General features: G+C 39.0%; 1 protein-coding gene across 1 annotated transcript in view; it reads right to left on the bottom strand.

Moving 5' to 3' along the window:
* GPNMB (glycoprotein (transmembrane) nmb) overlaps nucleotides 1-17,540 on the bottom strand; it is a 26,239-nt gene extending 8,699 nt beyond the window's left edge. The window contains exons 1-8 of the mRNA XM_006880390.1: nucleotides 17,528-17,540; nucleotides 16,283-16,435; nucleotides 15,366-15,509; nucleotides 11,657-11,830; nucleotides 7,090-7,248; nucleotides 6,479-6,790; nucleotides 1,577-1,675; nucleotides 805-907 (exon numbers count right to left, since the gene is read on the bottom strand). Coding sequence (XP_006880452.1) covers nucleotides 805-907; nucleotides 1,577-1,675; nucleotides 6,479-6,790; nucleotides 7,090-7,248; nucleotides 11,657-11,830; nucleotides 15,366-15,509; nucleotides 16,283-16,435; nucleotides 17,528-17,540 — 1,157 coding nt within the window. The remainder of the gene's footprint in view (nucleotides 1-804; nucleotides 908-1,576; nucleotides 1,676-6,478; nucleotides 6,791-7,089; nucleotides 7,249-11,656; nucleotides 11,831-15,365; nucleotides 15,510-16,282; nucleotides 16,436-17,527) is intronic.
* Between the last annotated feature and the right edge of the window lie 2,790 nt (nucleotides 17,541-20,330).

Below are 20,330 nucleotides of genomic sequence, written 5' to 3'. Positions count from 1 at the left end.
GATAGGGAATGGCAAGGGACACACTGACAAAGGAGATTAATCAGAACTGGCTTTGACAAGCACTGTGGCAATTGGACAATTAAAACAGACATGGAGGGGGAAAGAAGAACGAACTGGCGAGGAGGGTGAGAAAACAGTGCAACAATGAATGAATGAAAACCCAAAATCTCTGTAAATGTTCATTAAAACTAATAAAATTTAATAAAAAAAAAGAGTCAAAGTGATGACACATGAAAAGTACTTTGTTTTTATTAGGTGCTGTTGAGCTGACTACAGCTCATAGTGACCCTGTGAACAACAGATCTGAACTTTGTCCTATCCTGATCCAGCCTCAGCGTGTCTAATATGCTTGAGTCCATTATGACAGTCACTTTGTCAATGAGCACTTTCCACTCTTTCTCTGACCCTTGTCCTTTCCCAATATGATGTCTTTTTCCAAGGACTGGCTTCTGCCAACCCAGAGTATATGAGAAAAAGGCTCACTATCTTTACCTTTAAGTCCAAGACAGATCTCTTTGCTCTTTTGGCAGTCTATGGAATATTCAATGCTCCTCTCCAAAATCCCAGTGCAAAAGTTTTGGTGTTCAAGTAAGTATAATATTTATTATTCAGTGTAACAGCTAAAGGTAATTACTTCCCAGATCTAGCAAAACAGATGCAAGCTTGCTGGTACCTCCAGGGGCACTTTGTAAACCTGACACTGAATTTAAATCCACTTAGAAGGGGAGAGTTGTGTGAAAGCCTTCGCTCTTCCTTGGAATCCTTAGTCTGTCCACATCTCACCAACTGAGACAATGTACTTACGTCCCTTGGCAGGTCACGACCAAGTCCACCAGGGAGTTTCCAGGCTGTGACTGTGGCATCAGGATATTTGTCATCTGCATGATGTTAACTTCCAGGATTCCCTCTAACAAAACCAAGGGAAAACATGTCACCACACAACAGAAACAAACCCAACCACAACCTCACAAAGCAGGCCAAATGGAGACAATCTTCTCGTCAAAGTGCTGAAACATCCCAGACCCAGGAATTCACCCCCTAGCTCTGAATGCATTTCCATGCAGCATTTTCAAAAGTCACACTGCACTGTTAGGCCAGGCTAGACTTTTCTTTCCGAAGTCTGTGTATGCCTTAGGGGAAGTGGCCTTGTCCCAGGAAGCACAGCTTGGGTTTCCCCTTCACCTCTCTCTTCTACACACAAGCATGGAGCTGTATGTGGCGACTTTGCCCAGTCCCTCTGTACAGCCTATGAGTGTGGCTGTAAGAATTAGCCAGAGGAAGGGAGTGAGAGTTGGAGGAAGTCCATACTAGCCTTCCTTCAACTCCATATTAATTCACATTGCTAGCAGGCAGGGAGCTGAGGCCTAACCCAGGGCAGGCTGGCCACATCCATGGCTCATCCACCCCCATGGTGTCCAGGGAGGGCCAGGACAGGTAGGTAGGAAACCACCACACACCTGGCCAGTATGGTCCTTCCTCTGAAGAGCAGTGGGAGCCCTTGAGTCCCACATCCACCTTGTCAAAGTTTGGCTTAGCTGGACTCTCACAACTCTAGCCCATCGGTCTTCAGCCTTACCTACAATTGTGATGACGGCTGTAAAGTAACCATATCTGTTAATCTGGCAACTTCCGTCAGGAACCTCATTCAGCTCCAGGGGGCTGTTACTAGTAGGACCTGGGGAGTTTGAGAGAGAAGGTTTTAGAATAGTCGCTAAGACTGTAAGATGTGTATGACATCATCCCAAATGAGAACATCTGCTCTTTAGAAAAACACCCCCAATTCTTTGCAGTTCAAGTCGCTGCAGAAACTTTCTGTGTAATGAATGTATATGGATAAAAGAGACATTGTGGTTATAATTGCTAAGCTAGGTAAACAGATACAATTCTATGTCTTGTTTAAACACAGGAAACAAATGGAAAGTAGGAACCATATCTAAATGTGTGATACAACAATCATAATGACACAGAGTTCACCATGATAGACAAAAGTCACATTTGAATTTTGGAGTTAGGCATTCAGGTCTCATATTCTAGCACCCCTTGTTTTTAGATGTTTGAGACTTTGGGTACATCATTTAATTCATCTTCACCTCAATTTGCTATCAGTAAAATGGGAATACTGCAAACTGACCTCCAAGAGTGGAATCAAGAGGCTTAAATGAGGAAATATGTGTAAAATATGTCTCTTATGCCTGTTGTGTAAGTTAAAAAGGATTTGTTTCAGGGAGCTCTGGTGCCTAGTGGCAAGAAACTGCACCACAATCCTGAAGCGCACAGATTCCTCCAGATGCTCCACTGGAGAAGGACAGGCAGGCTCTTCCTGGGCTAGTCAGACCCAACTCGATGGAACACAACAAGGGGAAAAAAAAGATTTGTTTCTTTTCTCCAGTAATACAGATCCTCCTCAGTTTCAGCAAGCAGGGTTGTGTCATCTGTATAACACAGATTGTTGATATATCTTCCACCAATCTTGACCCCACATTTCTCCTCATAGAGCCCAGCCTCCTGGATAATCTGTTCTGCCTACAGGTTGAAAAGGTATGGAGACAGGACACATCCCTGGCATACGCCCTTTCCATTTTGAACCATGCAGTGTTTCCTTGCTCTATTCTGACAACTGCCTCTTGGTCCAAGTATAGGTTTCGCATTAGCACGATCAAGTGTTCTGGGATTCCCATTCTTCTCAGAGTCAGCCACAGTTTGTTATGATCCACCCAGTCAAATGCCTTTGCATAATCAATGAAACACAGATATACATTCCTCTGGTATTCCCTGCTTTCAGCTAAGATCCATCTAACATTGGTTACAATATCCCTAGTACCATGACCCCTTCTAAACCCAGCCTGGACTTGGACTTCTGGCAGTTCTCTGTTAATGTGCTTATGCTGCAATATAAATAGATTCTAAAAAAAAATAAACTTGTTTAATAAACATGCAATTCCAAGTGGACTGATATTGAGTCCTTTTACTAACCAGGCATTCCTAAGTGCAGAAGTTAAAGGCTTCTAGAATTTTTTTTTTTAATTTAAAAAAAATCTCTCTTATCTTAAGGAAAACATCAATACTTGCAGATAAAAAAGCTGATTCTCCTGCCAAGCCAGAATGACGGCATATGTTTAAAAGTGCTTAATGCAGTAATAACAGTTACTGGACAAGGACTGAACTAATCATCCATCAGGGAGCTCTTGGGGCCTACTTTGCACTTAGTTGCTCTGCTACACAAAGGCAGCTTGTCTTTGGTATGTCAGTTCCACTAGCAGCTCCTCAGTAGAAGAAAGGCAGGCTCCTCCAGCTGTGATTGACAGCTTTGGATGAGTCACAACTGAAGCCATGGTAGTGAGGTTTTGGAGTCTGAGTCATCAGTGAAGGAGCTCTGGTGGCCTAGACTGTAGGGCATTGTGCTGCTTTTGTAATCATCCATCAATATTACTGATCAGCTAAGTAAATCAGTCAGTCCACTGCCCAGAATGATTTCCACTCAGGTTGACCCTTGGCCGGAGGAGACTGCCTTATCTTCCCCTGGAGGAGTGTCTAGCGGCTTTGAATCACCAGCCGTTCACTTAGCAGTCAAAAAGATACATGCCAAAAATATATGTGATTATTACGTATAATGAGATAAATTTATATGTACTGACAGTAGAAAAATATCATTATATTTGTTAAGTGGGGAAAAAAAGGAGGCTGTTAAAAAAAATATATAACTTCAGTCTGTTTCCATAAAATTCCAAACAACAAAATCTCTATATATTCATATAAGCGTATAAGTGCATAGAAAAAAATCCAAATGGTATCATAACAGAGGTTTACAGAACCCCACAGGGCCTCCACAATTACAAAATGGGTAAAAGGAATGGAAAGATTTTTCACAGAGGAAGACAGTCGGATGGCCAACAAACACATAAAGAAATGCTCAAAATCATTGGCGATAAGAGAAATGCAAATCAAAACCACACTGAGATATCATCTCATGCCAGTAGTAGTGGCAAAGTTTAACAGGACAGCAAGCAATAAATATTGGAAAGGATGTGGAGAGATAGGAACTCTTGTACCCTGTTAGTGGGAGTGTAAAATGGTACAACCACTCTGGAAGACAGTTTGGTGCTTCCTCAAAAAGCTGAACACAAATTCCATTAGACTCAGGTATTCCACTGCTTGGAATAAAACCTGAGAAAAATAAAACTGGGGCACAAATGGAGATTTGTACACAAGTATTCATAGAAGCATTATTCACCATCTCAAGAACCTCAGTTGAATGGCTTAAGAAATTGTGGTACATCAAAACAACTATGAGATATCATCTCACCCCAGTCAGAATAGCAAAATTTAACAGAACAGCAAGCAACAAATGCTGGTGAGGTTGTGGAGAAACTGGAACCCTTATTCACTGTTGGTGGGAGTGTAAAATGGTGCAACCACTGTGGAAGGCGATATGGCGCTTTCTCAAAAATTTGCAAATATACCATTTGACCCAGCAATTCCACTACTGGTAATATATCACAAAGAGACCATAACTGACATCCAAGCAGATATATGCACACCAATGTTTATCACAGCTTTGTTCACAATAGCAAGGAGTTGGAAACAACCCAGGTGTCCATCAACAAACGAATGGATAGAGAAGCTGTGGTATATTCACACAATGGAATACTATGCTGCATTGAAAAACAAGGAACTCATTCAATATTATTCAAAATGGGTGAGCCTAGAGGACATTATGCTGAGTGAAATATCTCAGTCGCAAAAGGACAAATATTGCATGGTGCCACTGCTGTAAAATGGGACTGATATCAGGGTTGTGGTAAGACTGAGGAAAACTGGATAAATTGTGGATACTGCACTGAAACAGATGAGGGAGAGAATAATTTTAAAGCGATGTATGATAGAGTATTATGGTTATCACAGAGTCCACAATTAAGGTTGCATAGGGGAATGTACATGGGGTGGGGAGATAGTGTACCAGGGAGAGAGTGTTTATTTTACTTTTCAAAGAGAGGAGCGAACTGGGATGGGGGGAAGGGCTGGGCGGGGAGAGAAGTGCAGCAATGAATGAATGGAAATCCAAACTCTCTGTAAATGTTCATTAAAATTATTTTTTTAAAAACTGGAAAAAAAAAGACATAATATGGGTCAGGTGCACTTTCGTCATTAAACGGACATATTTTTTCCTAGAAAGAAAGAAATTGTGGTACATTCACACAATGAAATGTAGCACTCAGGAGCAATCATTTCGAAAATTACTACCTAATGTGAGAGGGACTGGAGAGCTTAATGTTGAGTGAACTAAGTCCTATAAGGAGAAATACTATATGAGACCATTACTGCAGAAATAGAAAGATAACTAGTAAAACATGTATGGGGATCCAAGGTGGGGGAGGGTAGGCACAGAGGGGTGAGGATGGGCAGAGGGGAAATCATAGGTTCACACAATTTGACAGATGGAGGGCGGGGTGGGTAAAGAAAATGGGGGGAATGCGGCAGGGTGGGTATAGTTCAATATCGGTTCATTTTATAAAAGATGATGAATCAGAATGAACGAAGCACAATGTGAATGAAAGATAGTGTGAAACACAATGTTTAAGAAATTTGCAAGTAAACCAATATAAACTAAAAACTTATAAAAGAAAAAGATGCAGAAGGAAAAACTCAGGACTTTTAATAATTGTTAACTCTTGGGAAGAAAATGTGAATAGAGATTTTTCACTGTAGGCATCCATGTTGCTTGAGTTTCTACTAACTAAAGTACATGCATTCGTATTAGAATGTAAAACATTTCAAAAAAGAATTCCTAAAAATCGGACATAATAACTAATATTTTTAATTTAACAAGATCTCATTTTATTACAAACAGGTTTTAGTAAAACTAAGAATGGAGCCCTTCTTCTCTAGGCTTGGTCATGGCGCCCTCTTGGGACCAGTGAGAGAATTATCACCCTTTGGGCGTCAGGCTTGGAAAGGCTCAGTGGGGTAGAGGAAGCCGGTCAATGAGATAGATTGCCATAGCAACTGCAACAATGGGCTCAAGTGTGTCAGAGACAATGAGGATGGCACAGGATAGGACAGGGTTCAGATCTGTTGTTTATAAGTTCGCTATGAGTCACACTTGATTCGACAGCACATACAAAGGGCTAAGTGTCTAAATTCATCTCCATTACCTATTGCCATCAAGTCAATTCTGACTGATAGGGACCCTCCATCAGTTTCTGAGGTTGAAAGACTTTACAGAAAGAGATTGTTCATCTTTCTCTTGAGGAGCTCCTGGTAGATTCCAACTGCCAGCCTTTCAATCAGCTGCCCAATAAACCACACACTGGGTTACCAGGGCTTCTCCCCATATAGATTAGTTTGAAAAATCCTATGGGTCAGTTCTACTGTAACACAGGGTCCCTGTAAGTCCAAATCGCCTCAAAGATACTTAATAACAAGCTGTGTGAATGGTTTTTAGCTGGTAAGACCTCAGAGACTGCTAGAAAACACTTACCTAAAGTAGGGGTGGGTGTTGGAGGCCCAGGTGAAGGTGGAGGACAAGGTCCAGGCACTGAAGCTTGCACAGTGAGATTAAAACTGAAGGTCCCATTGAGTTCGTAGGTGTGGTTTGAAATGTGGGTGTTAGAGACGAACAGACCAGTATTGTCCCCAAAGTTCCACTTATATTTAACGGCAGACGTATTAAGGAAGTGGCTAGGGTCATGGATCAGGACATTGAACACGATGGGGAGGTCCCTGAGAAAAGTTTCGTCAGATACATTGCGATCATTCTTCTGAGACATATTCACAAATATAGGAATCTGATCTGCAGGAAACATTAAACATGAAAGAAAGAAGACATGGTCATATGCTTTTAAACAGACACTTCAATGATGCTTTTAGGTTCAAAAACTTTGAATTGAGGATTATCCACCGTTATTTTATCTTTTCCTATTACTCTTTCTTGTTTTCCTAAACTCTTCTGGAAAACATAAATGGACTACAACAGAACTATTTGTAAACATTTGGGAAGGAGTCTAGGGGAATCCTAACCAGATTCTGGATGTTTGACTCGAATTCTTTTTCAGCCCACAAACAAGACCTGCATGACTTCACATCACTCACCTGTTACCACATACAAGTCCTGAACTTTTGCAATGGGAACAAATGCCCGCTGGTGTCTTCTATAGACAGTCACTTCCATGAGTTGAGTGCCCACTGTCATGTTGGCTGTGTTTATAGAAACTCCTGCTGAACAGCGTCCCAACTTCTGGAAATACTGACCTTTAAGTGGATGGAAATTTTCAGTCATCACATAATCATTATAGGGGATTATTCCTTTCTTAAAGATTCACGATAATTATTTGGAAGAGATTATTTTAGGGAAACATAGGCTTTGAACATAGCCCTGGTTATTTCAGAAAGGAAGATGACCTCATGCTCATTTCTATATAAAATCTTATAAAACAAAACCATGAATTACATAAATGTAATTGCACATATTTAGTTAAAATGATATGAGCTGTTAAAGTGATTTGAGCTGTTTAGTGATATATAAAAAACCTTTTAGTTTACAAATATATTCTTTATAAGTAAATGACTTTACACCTGGAATGCATTTCTTTCCTGAAGAAAACACTTTATGTAATGGTGAAGTATCTGGAGGAGTCAAAGTAATTAAAAAAAAATTAAAAAACTAACAAGTGACCTTATTATAACTCTTTATATCTAAATTTTTGGTTCCTTAGTGGTGCAAATGGCTTGCCGTGACTGCTGACCTTAGAAACCAAAAAATCCAACTGCTGTCAAGTGGATTCTGACTAAGGTGACTCTCCATTGGGTTTCTTTCTGTCTTTACAGGAGGAGACTACCTACTCACACAGTGGCTGGTGGATTTCAACTTCCAACCCTTCAGTTAACAAGCCTGATAACCTTTCCCCTTGTCTTCCCATAGCACCTTACTGACCTAAAGGTCAGCAAGAAATAGAGGAAAAGAAATATATTGTTTTCTTGTCAGGTGCTGTCGAGTCGACTACGTATCATAGCGACCCTACTAACAGTGCGTCTGAACCTTGCCCTATCCCGTGTCACCTTCATGATGTCCAACATTCTCAATTCCGTTGCTACAGTCACTGTTAATGCAGGTCCTTAAGGGTTTTCCTCTCTTTGCCTGATCCTCCACCTTTCTCAGGATGACATCTTTCAGTGGCCTCATAAACATATTTCAAGGCTGCTCTTTAGCCATATATTTTCTTTCTCCAACCCTTTTCTAATCCAACTGCTTCTGGCAGTTTCAGGACTCAAGGATTGTGTGAGTCAACACGGCGCCCAGTAGAGATGTGCAGTTGACAGATACTGGTATGAATTGTAAGCTTTGTGAGTCAGAGAAGTTTGGAAGATCAGACTGACCCTGTTTACCACAGTGAACCCAGTCAGAAAAGCATCCTGGTCCCCTAAGGGAGGTGTTTTTGGAATGACCCTTCACTTAAAGATGCAAGGACAGCTCTATTGGAGTTTGTAGCTGGAAGAGATGCCTCTCAGGCAGTTAGTTATATGTGAAGAAAACATTAGCTCCAGCATTGACTGCTGAGACTACAGTGGTAACATTAGCTGAGAAGAGTATCAGTTAGCTCTTAGACTCTGAGGAAGGTGTAAGTTCAAAAGTCATGTTAGAAAAGCAGCAAATTCCGGGTGCAGAGTGAATGTCTAAATAAATAACATTTCCATCATACTTGGAAGGGTGAAGGGATGGAGAGAGAGAGAGAGACCATCAGTGAGATGGATTGATACAGTGACTGGGATAATGAGTCAGAGATAGAAAAGTTGGCACAAGATAGAGCAAGTTTCAGAGCTATGGCACATAGGGTCGCTATGAGTGCTAAGTGACTAAATGGCACACCAGCAATAAGTTAATGTATGTCAACTAGACTAACAGGAAGCCAGAGTATTAGGGAGTGAAATTAACTTAATGTGAACTGTCAAAATTCTGTCGTGGAAGTGGCAGGTCAGAGAAATCATGACATTTATTGAGTTGACAGGGATGTGGTGTCACTGTAAAAGAAGTCAACTTCAAAATAACTGATTTGAGTAGAAGGGCTTAGAGTTAATACAAATGCCTGCCATGTTTTGTACTTTGTTCAGCTGATATGTATCATTAATATGCTTCTTTGACTTGCAAGTAGGTTAATTAAAGAAACATTTTTCTCTACTTGATGAAGACAAAAACCTTGGGAAATTTGGAGACTGCTCTACTGGTAAGAATTTTCAAATGCTTGGAACTTGGTGACATTTTAAACTAAGCTAAGAACTTAACAGCTTTGCTAATAACCTAAACTTGATCTTCCTAAAAATAATTACTAATAGTAAAGTGAAACGGATGTCATTTGTGCATTAAAGGAGGGGTAAAAGTCAGTAGACTGTCAAAGAAGATTGGACTAGTTAGATTATTGTATTTCTGTCGTTATGTGCCATGGAGTCAGAACTGACTTACAGCTGACCCTCCAGCAGGTGTCGGAAGCTATAAATCTCTCATGAAGAGCTTGCCCATATTTCTAATTTCTTTATACACAATGGAATATTATACAATCAAAAAACAATGTTTAACTAAATTTTAGCGATGTATTCAAATGCTCACAGAATTAAGCAAAGATGTTTACATTATAATCTGAATCAAGAAATATTACCAAAGAAAACATCATATGTTAATTATCTGTGTTAATCTCTGCTGTTAATTTTCAATTATTTTTATCTTTTTTTTTTTCTGTATTTCCAAATTTTCTACAGAGAGCCCTGTTGCTATGTACCATCAAATCAAAACTGTCTCATAGCTGACTTTCCAGGGGTTTTTTTCAGAGACAGTTAATTGCATGGAAGGAAATTGCCTATCTTTCTCCCACTGTGGAGCAGCTGGCAGATTTGAACCACTTGACTTTATTTAGGATGGCAGCTTCACTGTCACCAATAAACCACCAGAGCCTCACAGAGTGCCTATGTTGCTTTGTAAATACATACATACATACATACATACATACATACATACATACATACACACATATTCTCAGAACACACAAAAAAGAAAAATGTAGTGAAAATAAAAGCCAATTTCCATTTATGTGCCATCCAAATAAGTGTTAATTTTTTATATTATTGTTTATACGGGGTGGGGGGACCTAGTACTTTTTAAAGAGTTCAGTCGACTTGGTTTTGTCAGTTGTTTTCTTGTCTTTTTCTCAGCTTATTTCGTTAGCGTCTGGAGTTTGTTTAGGCTGGCCAAGATTTGTCTAGGGAGTTCTGATGGCATATTTCATAGGTAGCTGCAATACTAACCTGAAGACCTAATCTTGGGGTTTGAATCCATCAGTGGCTCTTTGGGAGAAAGATGGGCGTTTTTCCTCTGGTTGTGATTTACACTCTTTGAAAGTCCATGAAAAGTCTGTGAGTTACAACTGACTTGCTGGCAATTTGAGTTTTAACTAAGATTTTCTTTTTATCTCTCAACCTCCACTTAAACTAAGGAATATTAACAGAATCATTGTTGCTATACCCTCAGTGTTAAAATTCTCAATTATAGAATAAGAATAAAAGGATATAAAAGTTGAAAATAGGTAGGTATTGTATTATTAATTTAATTGAATCTCTCCAAAATACATGTTGTATATCTCAAACTCTTTGCCTGTGGTTATAATCTCATTTGGGAAAGGTTGTCTTTAGTAGAGGATATTCTTTGTCTCAAACAAGATTAAACAAGCAGAAATGAGGGGAGATGTCAAGTCACAAGAAGATTATTCAGGAGAGAAACTCAGAAACTCACAAGGACTATCCTCCAGACCCAACAAGTTCTCTAGAACTCAAACTCAAAACTCATTGCTGTGGAGTCATAATCAATCTATAGCTGACCCTAAAGTGGGTTTTCAGAGGCTAAAAATAGTATGAGAGATTGTCCGTCTATGTCTCTGAGCTGCTGGTGGATGTGAGAGTGGCAGGACCTTTGGGTTAGCAGTATAACTCCCTCTGGACTAGGTCCTCAGAGCTCCATTCCCTGAAATTGGACTTCTGGCCTCCTAAACAAATGAGCTCTGCTAGCCTAGTGGTAAGAAGCTATGCTGCAATCCCAAAGGCATGCAGTTCAAAGCCACCAGTTGCTTTGAGGGAAAAGAATGGGCATGCGATTTACTGCCTCTGAAAACCTGCTGGTGGTTCAGCGAGGGGTTGGTTCTAATGCAATAGTGTACAACAACAGCCTCCTAAATAATGAGAAAATAAAATCGTTTGTAAAGCCACCCACTTGTAGTTTCTGTCATAGCATCACTTGATAATGAAAACTGTACGGAAAATGCTCAGGGGACTTGGAAAAGTCCAGCCATGCTTGTAGAATATTCTATAAAGAATCCATTTGTGTTCTTCAGCCATGCCTATGCAATTGGTCTAGAATATGACTGTTGACTTTGAAAAGGGGGTAAACTCTGACTTAAACATGCATTCAATCAACACATATTTCAATACACTCCAAGGAGAGAAAACTATTCTGTTATTATAGTGGCAAAGTTATCTGAATTACTCAAATGGTCATTTAATTGTGACAGATAATGGAAATAATATTAAATAAATAATAAAATTAATCAACAATGATATACTTCTGTAATTGCTAAAGATTGTTGGGTCAAGAGAGAGTTGAGAGAGGAGGGAATTCTACCCAGTGTGTGGAAGACGTAGACAAAATTCCATTTCTTCCTTCCATGGTGGTGCGGAAAAGGCCTCCCGTCAGGAAAAACGTTGGGATGGCTTTGGTTGGTGGCATTTCCCCAGTCATCATCCTCTGTCCATGCTGTCCAGTTGTAAACATACGAGTCAGATGACAAATCAGTATCTAAACAGAAAGAAAGAAGCAAAATGGTATCTGGGCTGAGAAGATCTAGTGATGAGGAGCCTGGATCAAACATCCTAATGCTTGCTTGTAATCAACTTAAACATTCTCAGACAATTAAGCCCTAATATCCAGAACTGATTAGACAGTACATTTATAACTTGTATGCTTTTCTGCATATCTGTTAACATTGCAGTTAAAAGTTTCACAGAAAGCCATTATCCTGGGTAAATTCAGTGCTAAGACGCTATTCTACTGGTAAGATACTTCTTTTCATATTGCATCTAAAAAAGCATGAACCTATTCAAATTGCCTGAAGGATGCTTTGTCTTTCTACTTTGGTATTCTCTTCTATCTCTACCTTTGTCTTCCTGAATCAATTAACTCTCCACCCCCAATTAGCATGCATATCCTAAGAATAAAGGCCTTCTAGAAAAACACAACCCCATTCCCATCCCACCAGTAGTATCAGTGTCACACCCTACATTTGTTTCTTATCCCTCTTGAAATGATTCATAGAAAAAGAAATGCATACACAAATATGTTTAAATTTAGGAATAGGGTATTTAGCTGTTCAGTGTACTCTTTCTACTTTTTTGTATGTATAAAATTTTTCATTTTATACATGCCATGGTCACAACCTTTCATCTAGAGCAATCCTTCCACTCTCTCTTGTGTTTCATGAACTGACTTTTCTGATTGTGGTAAAATACAAATAAGACATACTTTGTCATTTTAACCTTGTTAAAGTGTATAATTGCGCTATGAATTACATTCACAATGTTGTATAACAATCCTCATTGTTTCTAAAAATTATTATTACCCTAAACAGAACTCTACCCATTAGACAATGTTGTTGTTATTGTTAAGGGTCATCAAACCCACCATGACTCAGTGATCCTATGAACAATAGAGTGCCGCCCTCATCATCTCTGACATGCGAGAGCCCATTGTTACAGTCACTGTGTCAATCCACCTTGTTGAGTCTTTCTCTGACCCCTTCACCTTGGCCAGCAGTAGGCAACAGTCTTGAAGAGTCTTTTCAGCACTTTATTTTACGATTTTTCTCTTTTTAAAAAAATTTTCTTCTGATATATTTACAAAATTTGAATGCATTGTTTTTCACAGAAGATCCTTCCCATTTCCTTCACCCCACCCACCCGTCTAATTGTGCAACCTTATGATTTACATCCTATCCCCCCCACCCTTCTATTTCCACCCTTCCCTCCACCTTCGATCCTCATATTCATTCAACAGTAATGGTTTTATACGGTATTTGTCCCTGTGGGACTGAGTTAGTTCACTCAGCGTTATGCTCTCCAGTCCCTCCCAAGTTGGGTATTAATTTACAAAATCATTGCTCCTGCTTGCTGCATAGTATTACACTGTATGAATGTATCACAACTTCTCAATCTATTCGTTTGTGGTTGGATACCTGGGCTGTTTCCATGTTCTTGCGATGGTGAATAATGCTGCCATGAACATTTGTGTACAAGTCTCCATTTGAGCCTCAGTTCTTATTTTCTTGGGGTATATGTAACTATGAACTTTGATAAATGGCAATAGTTTTAGAAAGGCTTCAAATAGGGTCGCAATGAGTTGTGCTTCACTCAACGGCAATCAATAACACATTCTAAGCAATGGAATAGCTGGGTCGTTTGGAATTTCAGGTTCAGAATTTTTCTCTTTTTTTTGTATGCAAATTGATTTTATTTTCGTGCTGTGGTGTAGTTCGTAAGCCATTGTAAAACAGGACTGTTTTGTATAGTTTTTTGACTTAAAGTTTTCAGAAAAATTCCTTCCTTATAAAACCCTTCAGCAAAAAAAAAAAAAAATAAAATAAAAAAAAACCCCCTTCAGCATTGTGAAAATGCATGAAATTCCACTAAGAGAGAGCAGTTGTATACTTGTAGGACATTTGGATCTTTGTTTTCTCTTAAGTTCTGTGTATGCCTAAAAAGGGTAACATCTTAAACATTTTTCACTTAACACCATTTTTGATGATAAGCTATGATTTCCGCTGTTTTGTCTCTTTAATTGATAACTTTGTATGAGACTTCTACTTTCTATCTCTCAATTCTTTTTTTAGCCCTTTGCCTTATGATCTCCATTCTAACTCTTCCACTATTTGAGTCTAGCTATTTAAAAATAAATCAATACTTGACTTTTTCACATAAACTCACACTTTTCCTTCTAATATGCTTCTCCATTGGCCTCCAGACACTATATCTTTCAGTTATTCTTCCTACCTTTCTATCCTAGTCTTTATCTTTTTAATCTCTCTCCTTTTTTGTGGGCTCCAATATTCTGCTTTTACCCTCTGCTTACCTCTAATTATCCAATACAGGAGTCTGTGGATGTAGCAAATGGCTAATGCACTTAGCTACTAATCCAAAGGTTGAAGGTTCGAGTCCAGCCAGCATTATCAAAAGGCATACCTAAAACTCTTTTGAACAGCTGTTGCAGAATTTTTCTTTTTAAAAAACTCTTAAATTGTCCCAAATATGGCCCATAGAAGTCCTTTTAAGGTGGCTCCTATGTCCTTTGATATGGGTTCAAGCAGGTCCTTGTTTGCTGCCACAATAAAGTGTCCCAGGCCCATCTGGTACTTTCTCTGTCTTGGACCTAGAGCCCACTTTGCTTCAAAGATCTCTAGTTCCTACTAGTGGTCATGAATACTCTACAAATACTTTCCTATATTACGAGAACTCTTTCACTGTAAAAATACTTGAATGGCTACATAATTGCTTGAACATTTTAAGAGTCAATTTTTGAGCAAAAAAACAAGGGATGGATAATTATTAGAAATATTAAATACTTAATATTTTTTAAAATATCAAACCCTTTCCATACCGCATACAATATTTTGCTCCTGGGACTGTGTAAATTGGTAAGGAATGAATACATGAACAGTTTAAAAAGTTCTAAACAATAAGTACAAAAGCCACACCTGAAGTACACTTAACAGCTTCCCATCAGCAAAGTCTCATAATCTGTTCTGTTTCTTCAAGAATGTCTTCTTTTAGCCAGATGCTATAAATGTGCTCATTTGTGCTCGTTAACATGTACAAAGAATTTAGATGCTTTGACTAAGACCAAAGGAACATAAATATGGCGTAGACTTTCACATTTGTGCTTGTCATCGGCTTTACTTAATTCTCATGAAGAGAAATGATAATGATCCGTATAAAAACTGGTCAGAGTGGCTATTTTTTAAAAAGGGGCAAAAGAATTCCAAGTACTGAAGCCATAATTCCCAAATCAATGAGGTACATGACAACGTGGCTTCTGAAGAAACTTTTAAGCAACTGAGAACTATCAGTTGCTGAAGTAGGGTGACTTATGCCAATGCTGATGAAGGTGCTGGTAGACCTACATTCTTACTCTGTCATGTCATTTGAGGAGAAAGGTATGAAGGGCAACAGAGGCATCTGACACTTACAGAAGTAACTTGTGAGCATGGAGACTAATGACATGGTTCCCTAGTGCTTGTGAGACACAACTCATATCTTTGTGACTTGACTAACCGATTCCTTACCATTTCTGCAGTTCTTCTCATAGACAATGTTGCCATCAGCATCCTCCTTTTGGCATCTGGGAAATACTAGGTTCACCATAAATGTTATATTTGAGCCCACCAGTGCTGGGGAGTCACTGGTCAAGACGGCCTGCACACGGCCTCCTAGGATATACAAAATGAAGATCAATAATCAAGGACTTCTTTCTCCTTTCATAGTTAAAGAAACACTTAAAGAAAAAGAAAGCTTACGAGTAAGAATCATGAGACCTAAATGCCTTTTTAAAAAATTTTAATAATTTTAATGAACATTTACAGAGATTTTGGATTTCCATTCATTCATTGTTGCACTTCTCCCTGCCCCGCCCTCCCCCCATCTCCCCCAAATGCCTTTTTTATATAATACGTTAAATTTACATTCTGAATTCCTGTTAACTCTACCTTCCAAAGTACAACATTAAAGAAGACAAATGAAAAAAACCAATTAAACCAGGTAAAGGATTGTCTAAGCATAAAGAGGACAATAATTTTCATTCATAAAATTTCTGCTTAATTGAACTGAGGGGATAAGATTAAAAGGTTTGTTTTCTCATCTCAAATCTTTCCCTGAAGGACTTACTCCTCCATGCAAATGGAGAGCCGTTCCAAAAACTCCACCTCTGAAATGGTCCAAATGCTTTGGAGTCATTGGAAGATGATCATTCTTGCAATAGTAGCTTAACGGCTAATCCTGTCCATTTTCCAAACTCTTCCAAGAGCTGCCAAACCGAAAATTTCTAAGGAGATTAAACTTTTTCCGATGGCTCAAAAACTGATACTACTGGGACATTTTAGTAACTAGAATACCCACATTTGGTAATTAGAGTGCTCTCTTATGACCTAAACAGCTTAATTCAATATACAATGTACAATGGTTTGAGAGGAATCTCGTGAGTTACCTTTCCAGCAGTTTTTCCACCTAGAGTCTCCTCTTTTCCATACTGGATAGAGCTTTTCATTCCAGTCATTTTCATCTGAAGACCAGCCACTTAATCGGTTGTGATGCCTCATATAAGCAGAAGGTTTTTCATCACTCAGCACTTCGTAGAATCCTATAGAAATATTTGAACAACAAATCAATTGTCTGTACCTCATTTAGTTCTCATCTAAACAGTGGTGAAAGGCACATTCATTCAATAAGGTTGGCAAGCAGATGCTTAATATGTCCAATATGTCAAGTAAGTAACCTTAATTCTACCTCATAGTAATCATAGAGAATAGAGTAGAATTGTCTCATCGTTTCCAAGTCTGTAATCTTCACAGAAACAAACGATCACATCTTTCTCCCATGCTGTTGTTGTCCTTAGGTGCTGTTGAGTAGAATACGACTGGTAGCAACCCTATGAAAAACCAGCCTGAACCCTGCCCTATCCTGTGTCAACCTCATCATCTCTGACACACTAGACCCCACTGCTGAAATCATCGTGTCAACCCACCTCACTGAGGGTCCTCCTGTCATTCACTGACCCTCCATCTTTCCAAGCGTGATGTCCATTTCCAAAGAATAGCCTCACCTAGCTACATGTCCAAAGTATCAGACGGAGTTTCACCATCTTTGCCTCCAAGGAGCACTCTAGCTGGAGTGCTTAACCGGGCTACTTTGTCATGTAAATAGAAGTACATTTTTTTTAAATTTAATTTTACTAATTTTAACGAACATTTACAGAGATTTTGGATTTCCATTCATTCGTTGTTGCATTTTAATGAACATTTACAGAGATTTTGGATTTCCATTCATTCATTGTTGCACTTTTTTCTCTACCCCCTCCCCCCCCAGTTCACACTCTCTTCAAAAAGCAAAAGATAAACTCCTTCATTGGTATACAATGTCCCCCACCCCCCATCCCAGAGGTGCTCCTGTATGTAAGCATTCTGACTCTCTCTTTATATACTTTTAAACAAATAAAATAATAAATTTGAAAGTTAGTATATGGTTTCTCAGTATATGTCCTTTGAACATTTGAGATTTGAAACAATGTCACTAGGAAAATACTAATGTGATCTTCAAACCAGTTTTTTCCTAATTTGCATCATAAACTGTTTACTCAGCCAAAAAAAGTAATTGAAAGCCGACAACTAAACAACCTTTTTTTTTTTTTAATGGCCCAAAACTTAGTCTGTTTTGGTGACTGTTCCTTTCACACCTGCGTTATTCATGTCAAGTTGGCTGAAAGAGTTTTCCAAGTCCTGGTGGTGTGAAAGTTTACTTGTATTGGTGACTAGCTGACAGGTTCATGCTTGCAGTCTACCAGGATGCCCCGAGTGCTCCACAGGCGAAAGACGAGGCAGGTAAGGATTACAGCTAGAAAATCCTGCAGACTCTTCTCTGCCCTGTAGAGTTGCTAGGCATCAGAATCAAGCTAACAGCAGTGGGTTGGGTTGGATTTTGGTTTATCCCTATTGATTTTCTGACTTCTTGTTATTTACATACTGAGAGAGGACTGTTGTAATCTTCAACTATTGATCTGGAGTTGACTGTTCTTTCTTTCAACTCAATTTTTGGTTTATATATTTTGAAGCTTTGTTGTTAGGTCCATCCACATTTAGAATGTTTAAGTGTATTAAGAAATGCTGTTATTGTTAGATACCATGGAGTCGGACACAACCCAGAGAGACCCTGTGAACAACAGATCTGAACTTAGCCCTGTCATGTGCCATCTTCACAATCTACCCTTCCTCAGCCGCCTGAGGTAGGCACCGTGTCAGTCCCTCACATGGAGAGTCGTCTCTCTTGATCCTCTAGCCCTCCCAGCGCGACGTCTCTCTCTAAGGACTGGTTCCTCTTGGAAATATGCACAAAGTAAATGAAATGAGTAGCAGTCAAGAATGGATGTGCTTCATTAGGAAAATCTGGCACGGATCTCTCCAAGGTGCTAAAGAGCAACAATGCCAGTTTAAAGACTAAGGTGCATCTGATCCAAGCCTTGGTATGTATTTTCAGTTGCTTCCTATGAGTCTGAAAATTGGATAATGAATAAAGGATGGCAAAAGTAGAACTGATGCCTTTAACTGGGGTGTTAGTGAAGAGTATTGGGTATCTGTGGATGCTAAAAAACCAAGCAAGTTGTAGTCGACTGAATGGCATGGCATGTAACAACAGCTATTATGGATTCTGGTTGTAAATGCAAGTAATATTAAGTCATTGAAATCTTCAATCTTTTCCTCCTCTATTAGCTTCTGGGGGAAAGACAGTCCTAATTTATTTTTAAAAAGGCATTTTTTTTAAAAAAGACATGTTAATAAACTATTTTCTCCTCCAAAATAGATTTGAGATATATTGTAATGAGATGATTCCTGGACCTGGAGCTGTAACAGCAATATATAACCATGAAGCCCACATCTGAGTGAGTCAACCAGCAGATCAAAGAGGAAATGAAACCGAGAGTGTCCTTGGTGACATTCTTAAGCTACTGCTGTAGCTCTGCCTGCTTCTGTACTGACTGTGTGAAATAGAAAGTGTCTTACCCTTTAATCTGTTTGAATATATTGTTTCTCACAGTCCAAACCTAGATTTTATACATTACTGAGCTGTTCTGTAATTATAGCCTCTTTTAAGTTGTCCTCTCATGAATTTTTATGGTCTTGAGTCTTTGGCTATAAACTCTCAGAAGCTAGAGGCCAGAGATTTATCTCCGTTTTAAGACCTGCCACAAGCTGTGGTATTTAACTGCTGCTTGGAGAAGTTATACTGAATGTGTTCCACTTCGCCTCTTTCTTAGTTCCTTATGTCTGACAGGAGGAAGCAGCATGTTGTGATCTTCTTCAAAGAGAGGCAGGTGGGATGGGAAAGAACATCAGACAAGAGCTTCAGAATGGCGTCTAGCCTTGATTCTGCTATGAAATCCCAGGGTACATGCCTTCAAATCACACAGAAAACAAATATCCTGTAATTCCATGAGGTTGTTCCTATTTGGACACACACAGAAAGCGAGTAAAGGAAAGAAATGAATACTGATAATAAATATAAGCAATGAGAATTCACTTGAATTGGAGCCATAGGATGGTTTAGAATGTTTAATCTGAAAAGAACAAATATTTATTCATTCAAGCCTGTTTCTTTTGTAGATGTAGATATATAGGCCTACAGAAATCATGCTTCTCCTTTAATCAAATGAAAATGAACAGTCCCATACTTGACGCCCAGGAATAATTAATTCTCTGCCCTGTTTGAGAATCTTTCTACTCTTCAGATCCTATTTGAAAGTCACTGTTTCTGGAAACACATCCAACATACGGCTTTCTCCTCTGATTTTAAATGTCAGAAGTCAAGAGAAACTGTAGACGTAAAAGGAAGGTAACAAGGGACAGAGCCCTGGGCAATGGAACACAATGGAGGACCCAGAAACAGACTCACGGCCATATGATTTTTGAGAAAGGTGTAAATAGAAAGGTTCCGTGGAAGCGGGGTAGCCTTTTCAACAAATAGTGGTAGAGCAAAGCAGTTGGTAATCCACAGACAGAAAAAAGAACTTAACCCAAACCTAGCATCTTCTACAAAAATTAACTCAAATGAGCCACAGATTTAAACATAAAATATGTAACTCTGAAACTCTTAGGAGAACAAAAACCAGGGTGGAAGATCTTTAGAATTTAGGGCAGGGTGAAGAATTCTCAGACAGGACACCTAAAACAAAGTCACTAAAAGGAAAAACTGATAAACTGGATGTCATCAAATGAAAAACATTTAAATTGGTTTTTTGGGTTTGGTTTTTGTTTGTTTTTTAAAGAAAAGCCATTGCCATCAAACTGGAATCGACTCATAGTTGACCCTATAAGGAATTTTTCAGAGGCTATAAATTTCATGGGAAGAAAGATCGACCATCTTGCTCCCTGAGAGTAGCTGGTGGATTTGAACTGCCTACCTTTGGGTTGACAGAGAAACACCTTCTTTATCTGCTAATCTGCGAGGCCCCCAAAGCTAGTCTCAATACTAGAAGTTTAGTGTGG

The sequence above is a fragment of the Elephantulus edwardii genome, unplaced genomic scaffold (genome assembly GCF_000299155.1).
Source record: "Elephantulus edwardii isolate Elephantulus edwardi_28Jun2011 unplaced genomic scaffold, EleEdw1.0 scaffold00007, whole genome shotgun sequence".
NCBI lineage: Eukaryota > Metazoa > Chordata > Mammalia > Macroscelidea > Macroscelididae > Elephantulus > Elephantulus edwardii.
The sequence above is the reverse complement of the archived record's forward strand: the minus strand, read 5'-3'. Positions and strand labels throughout refer to the sequence as shown.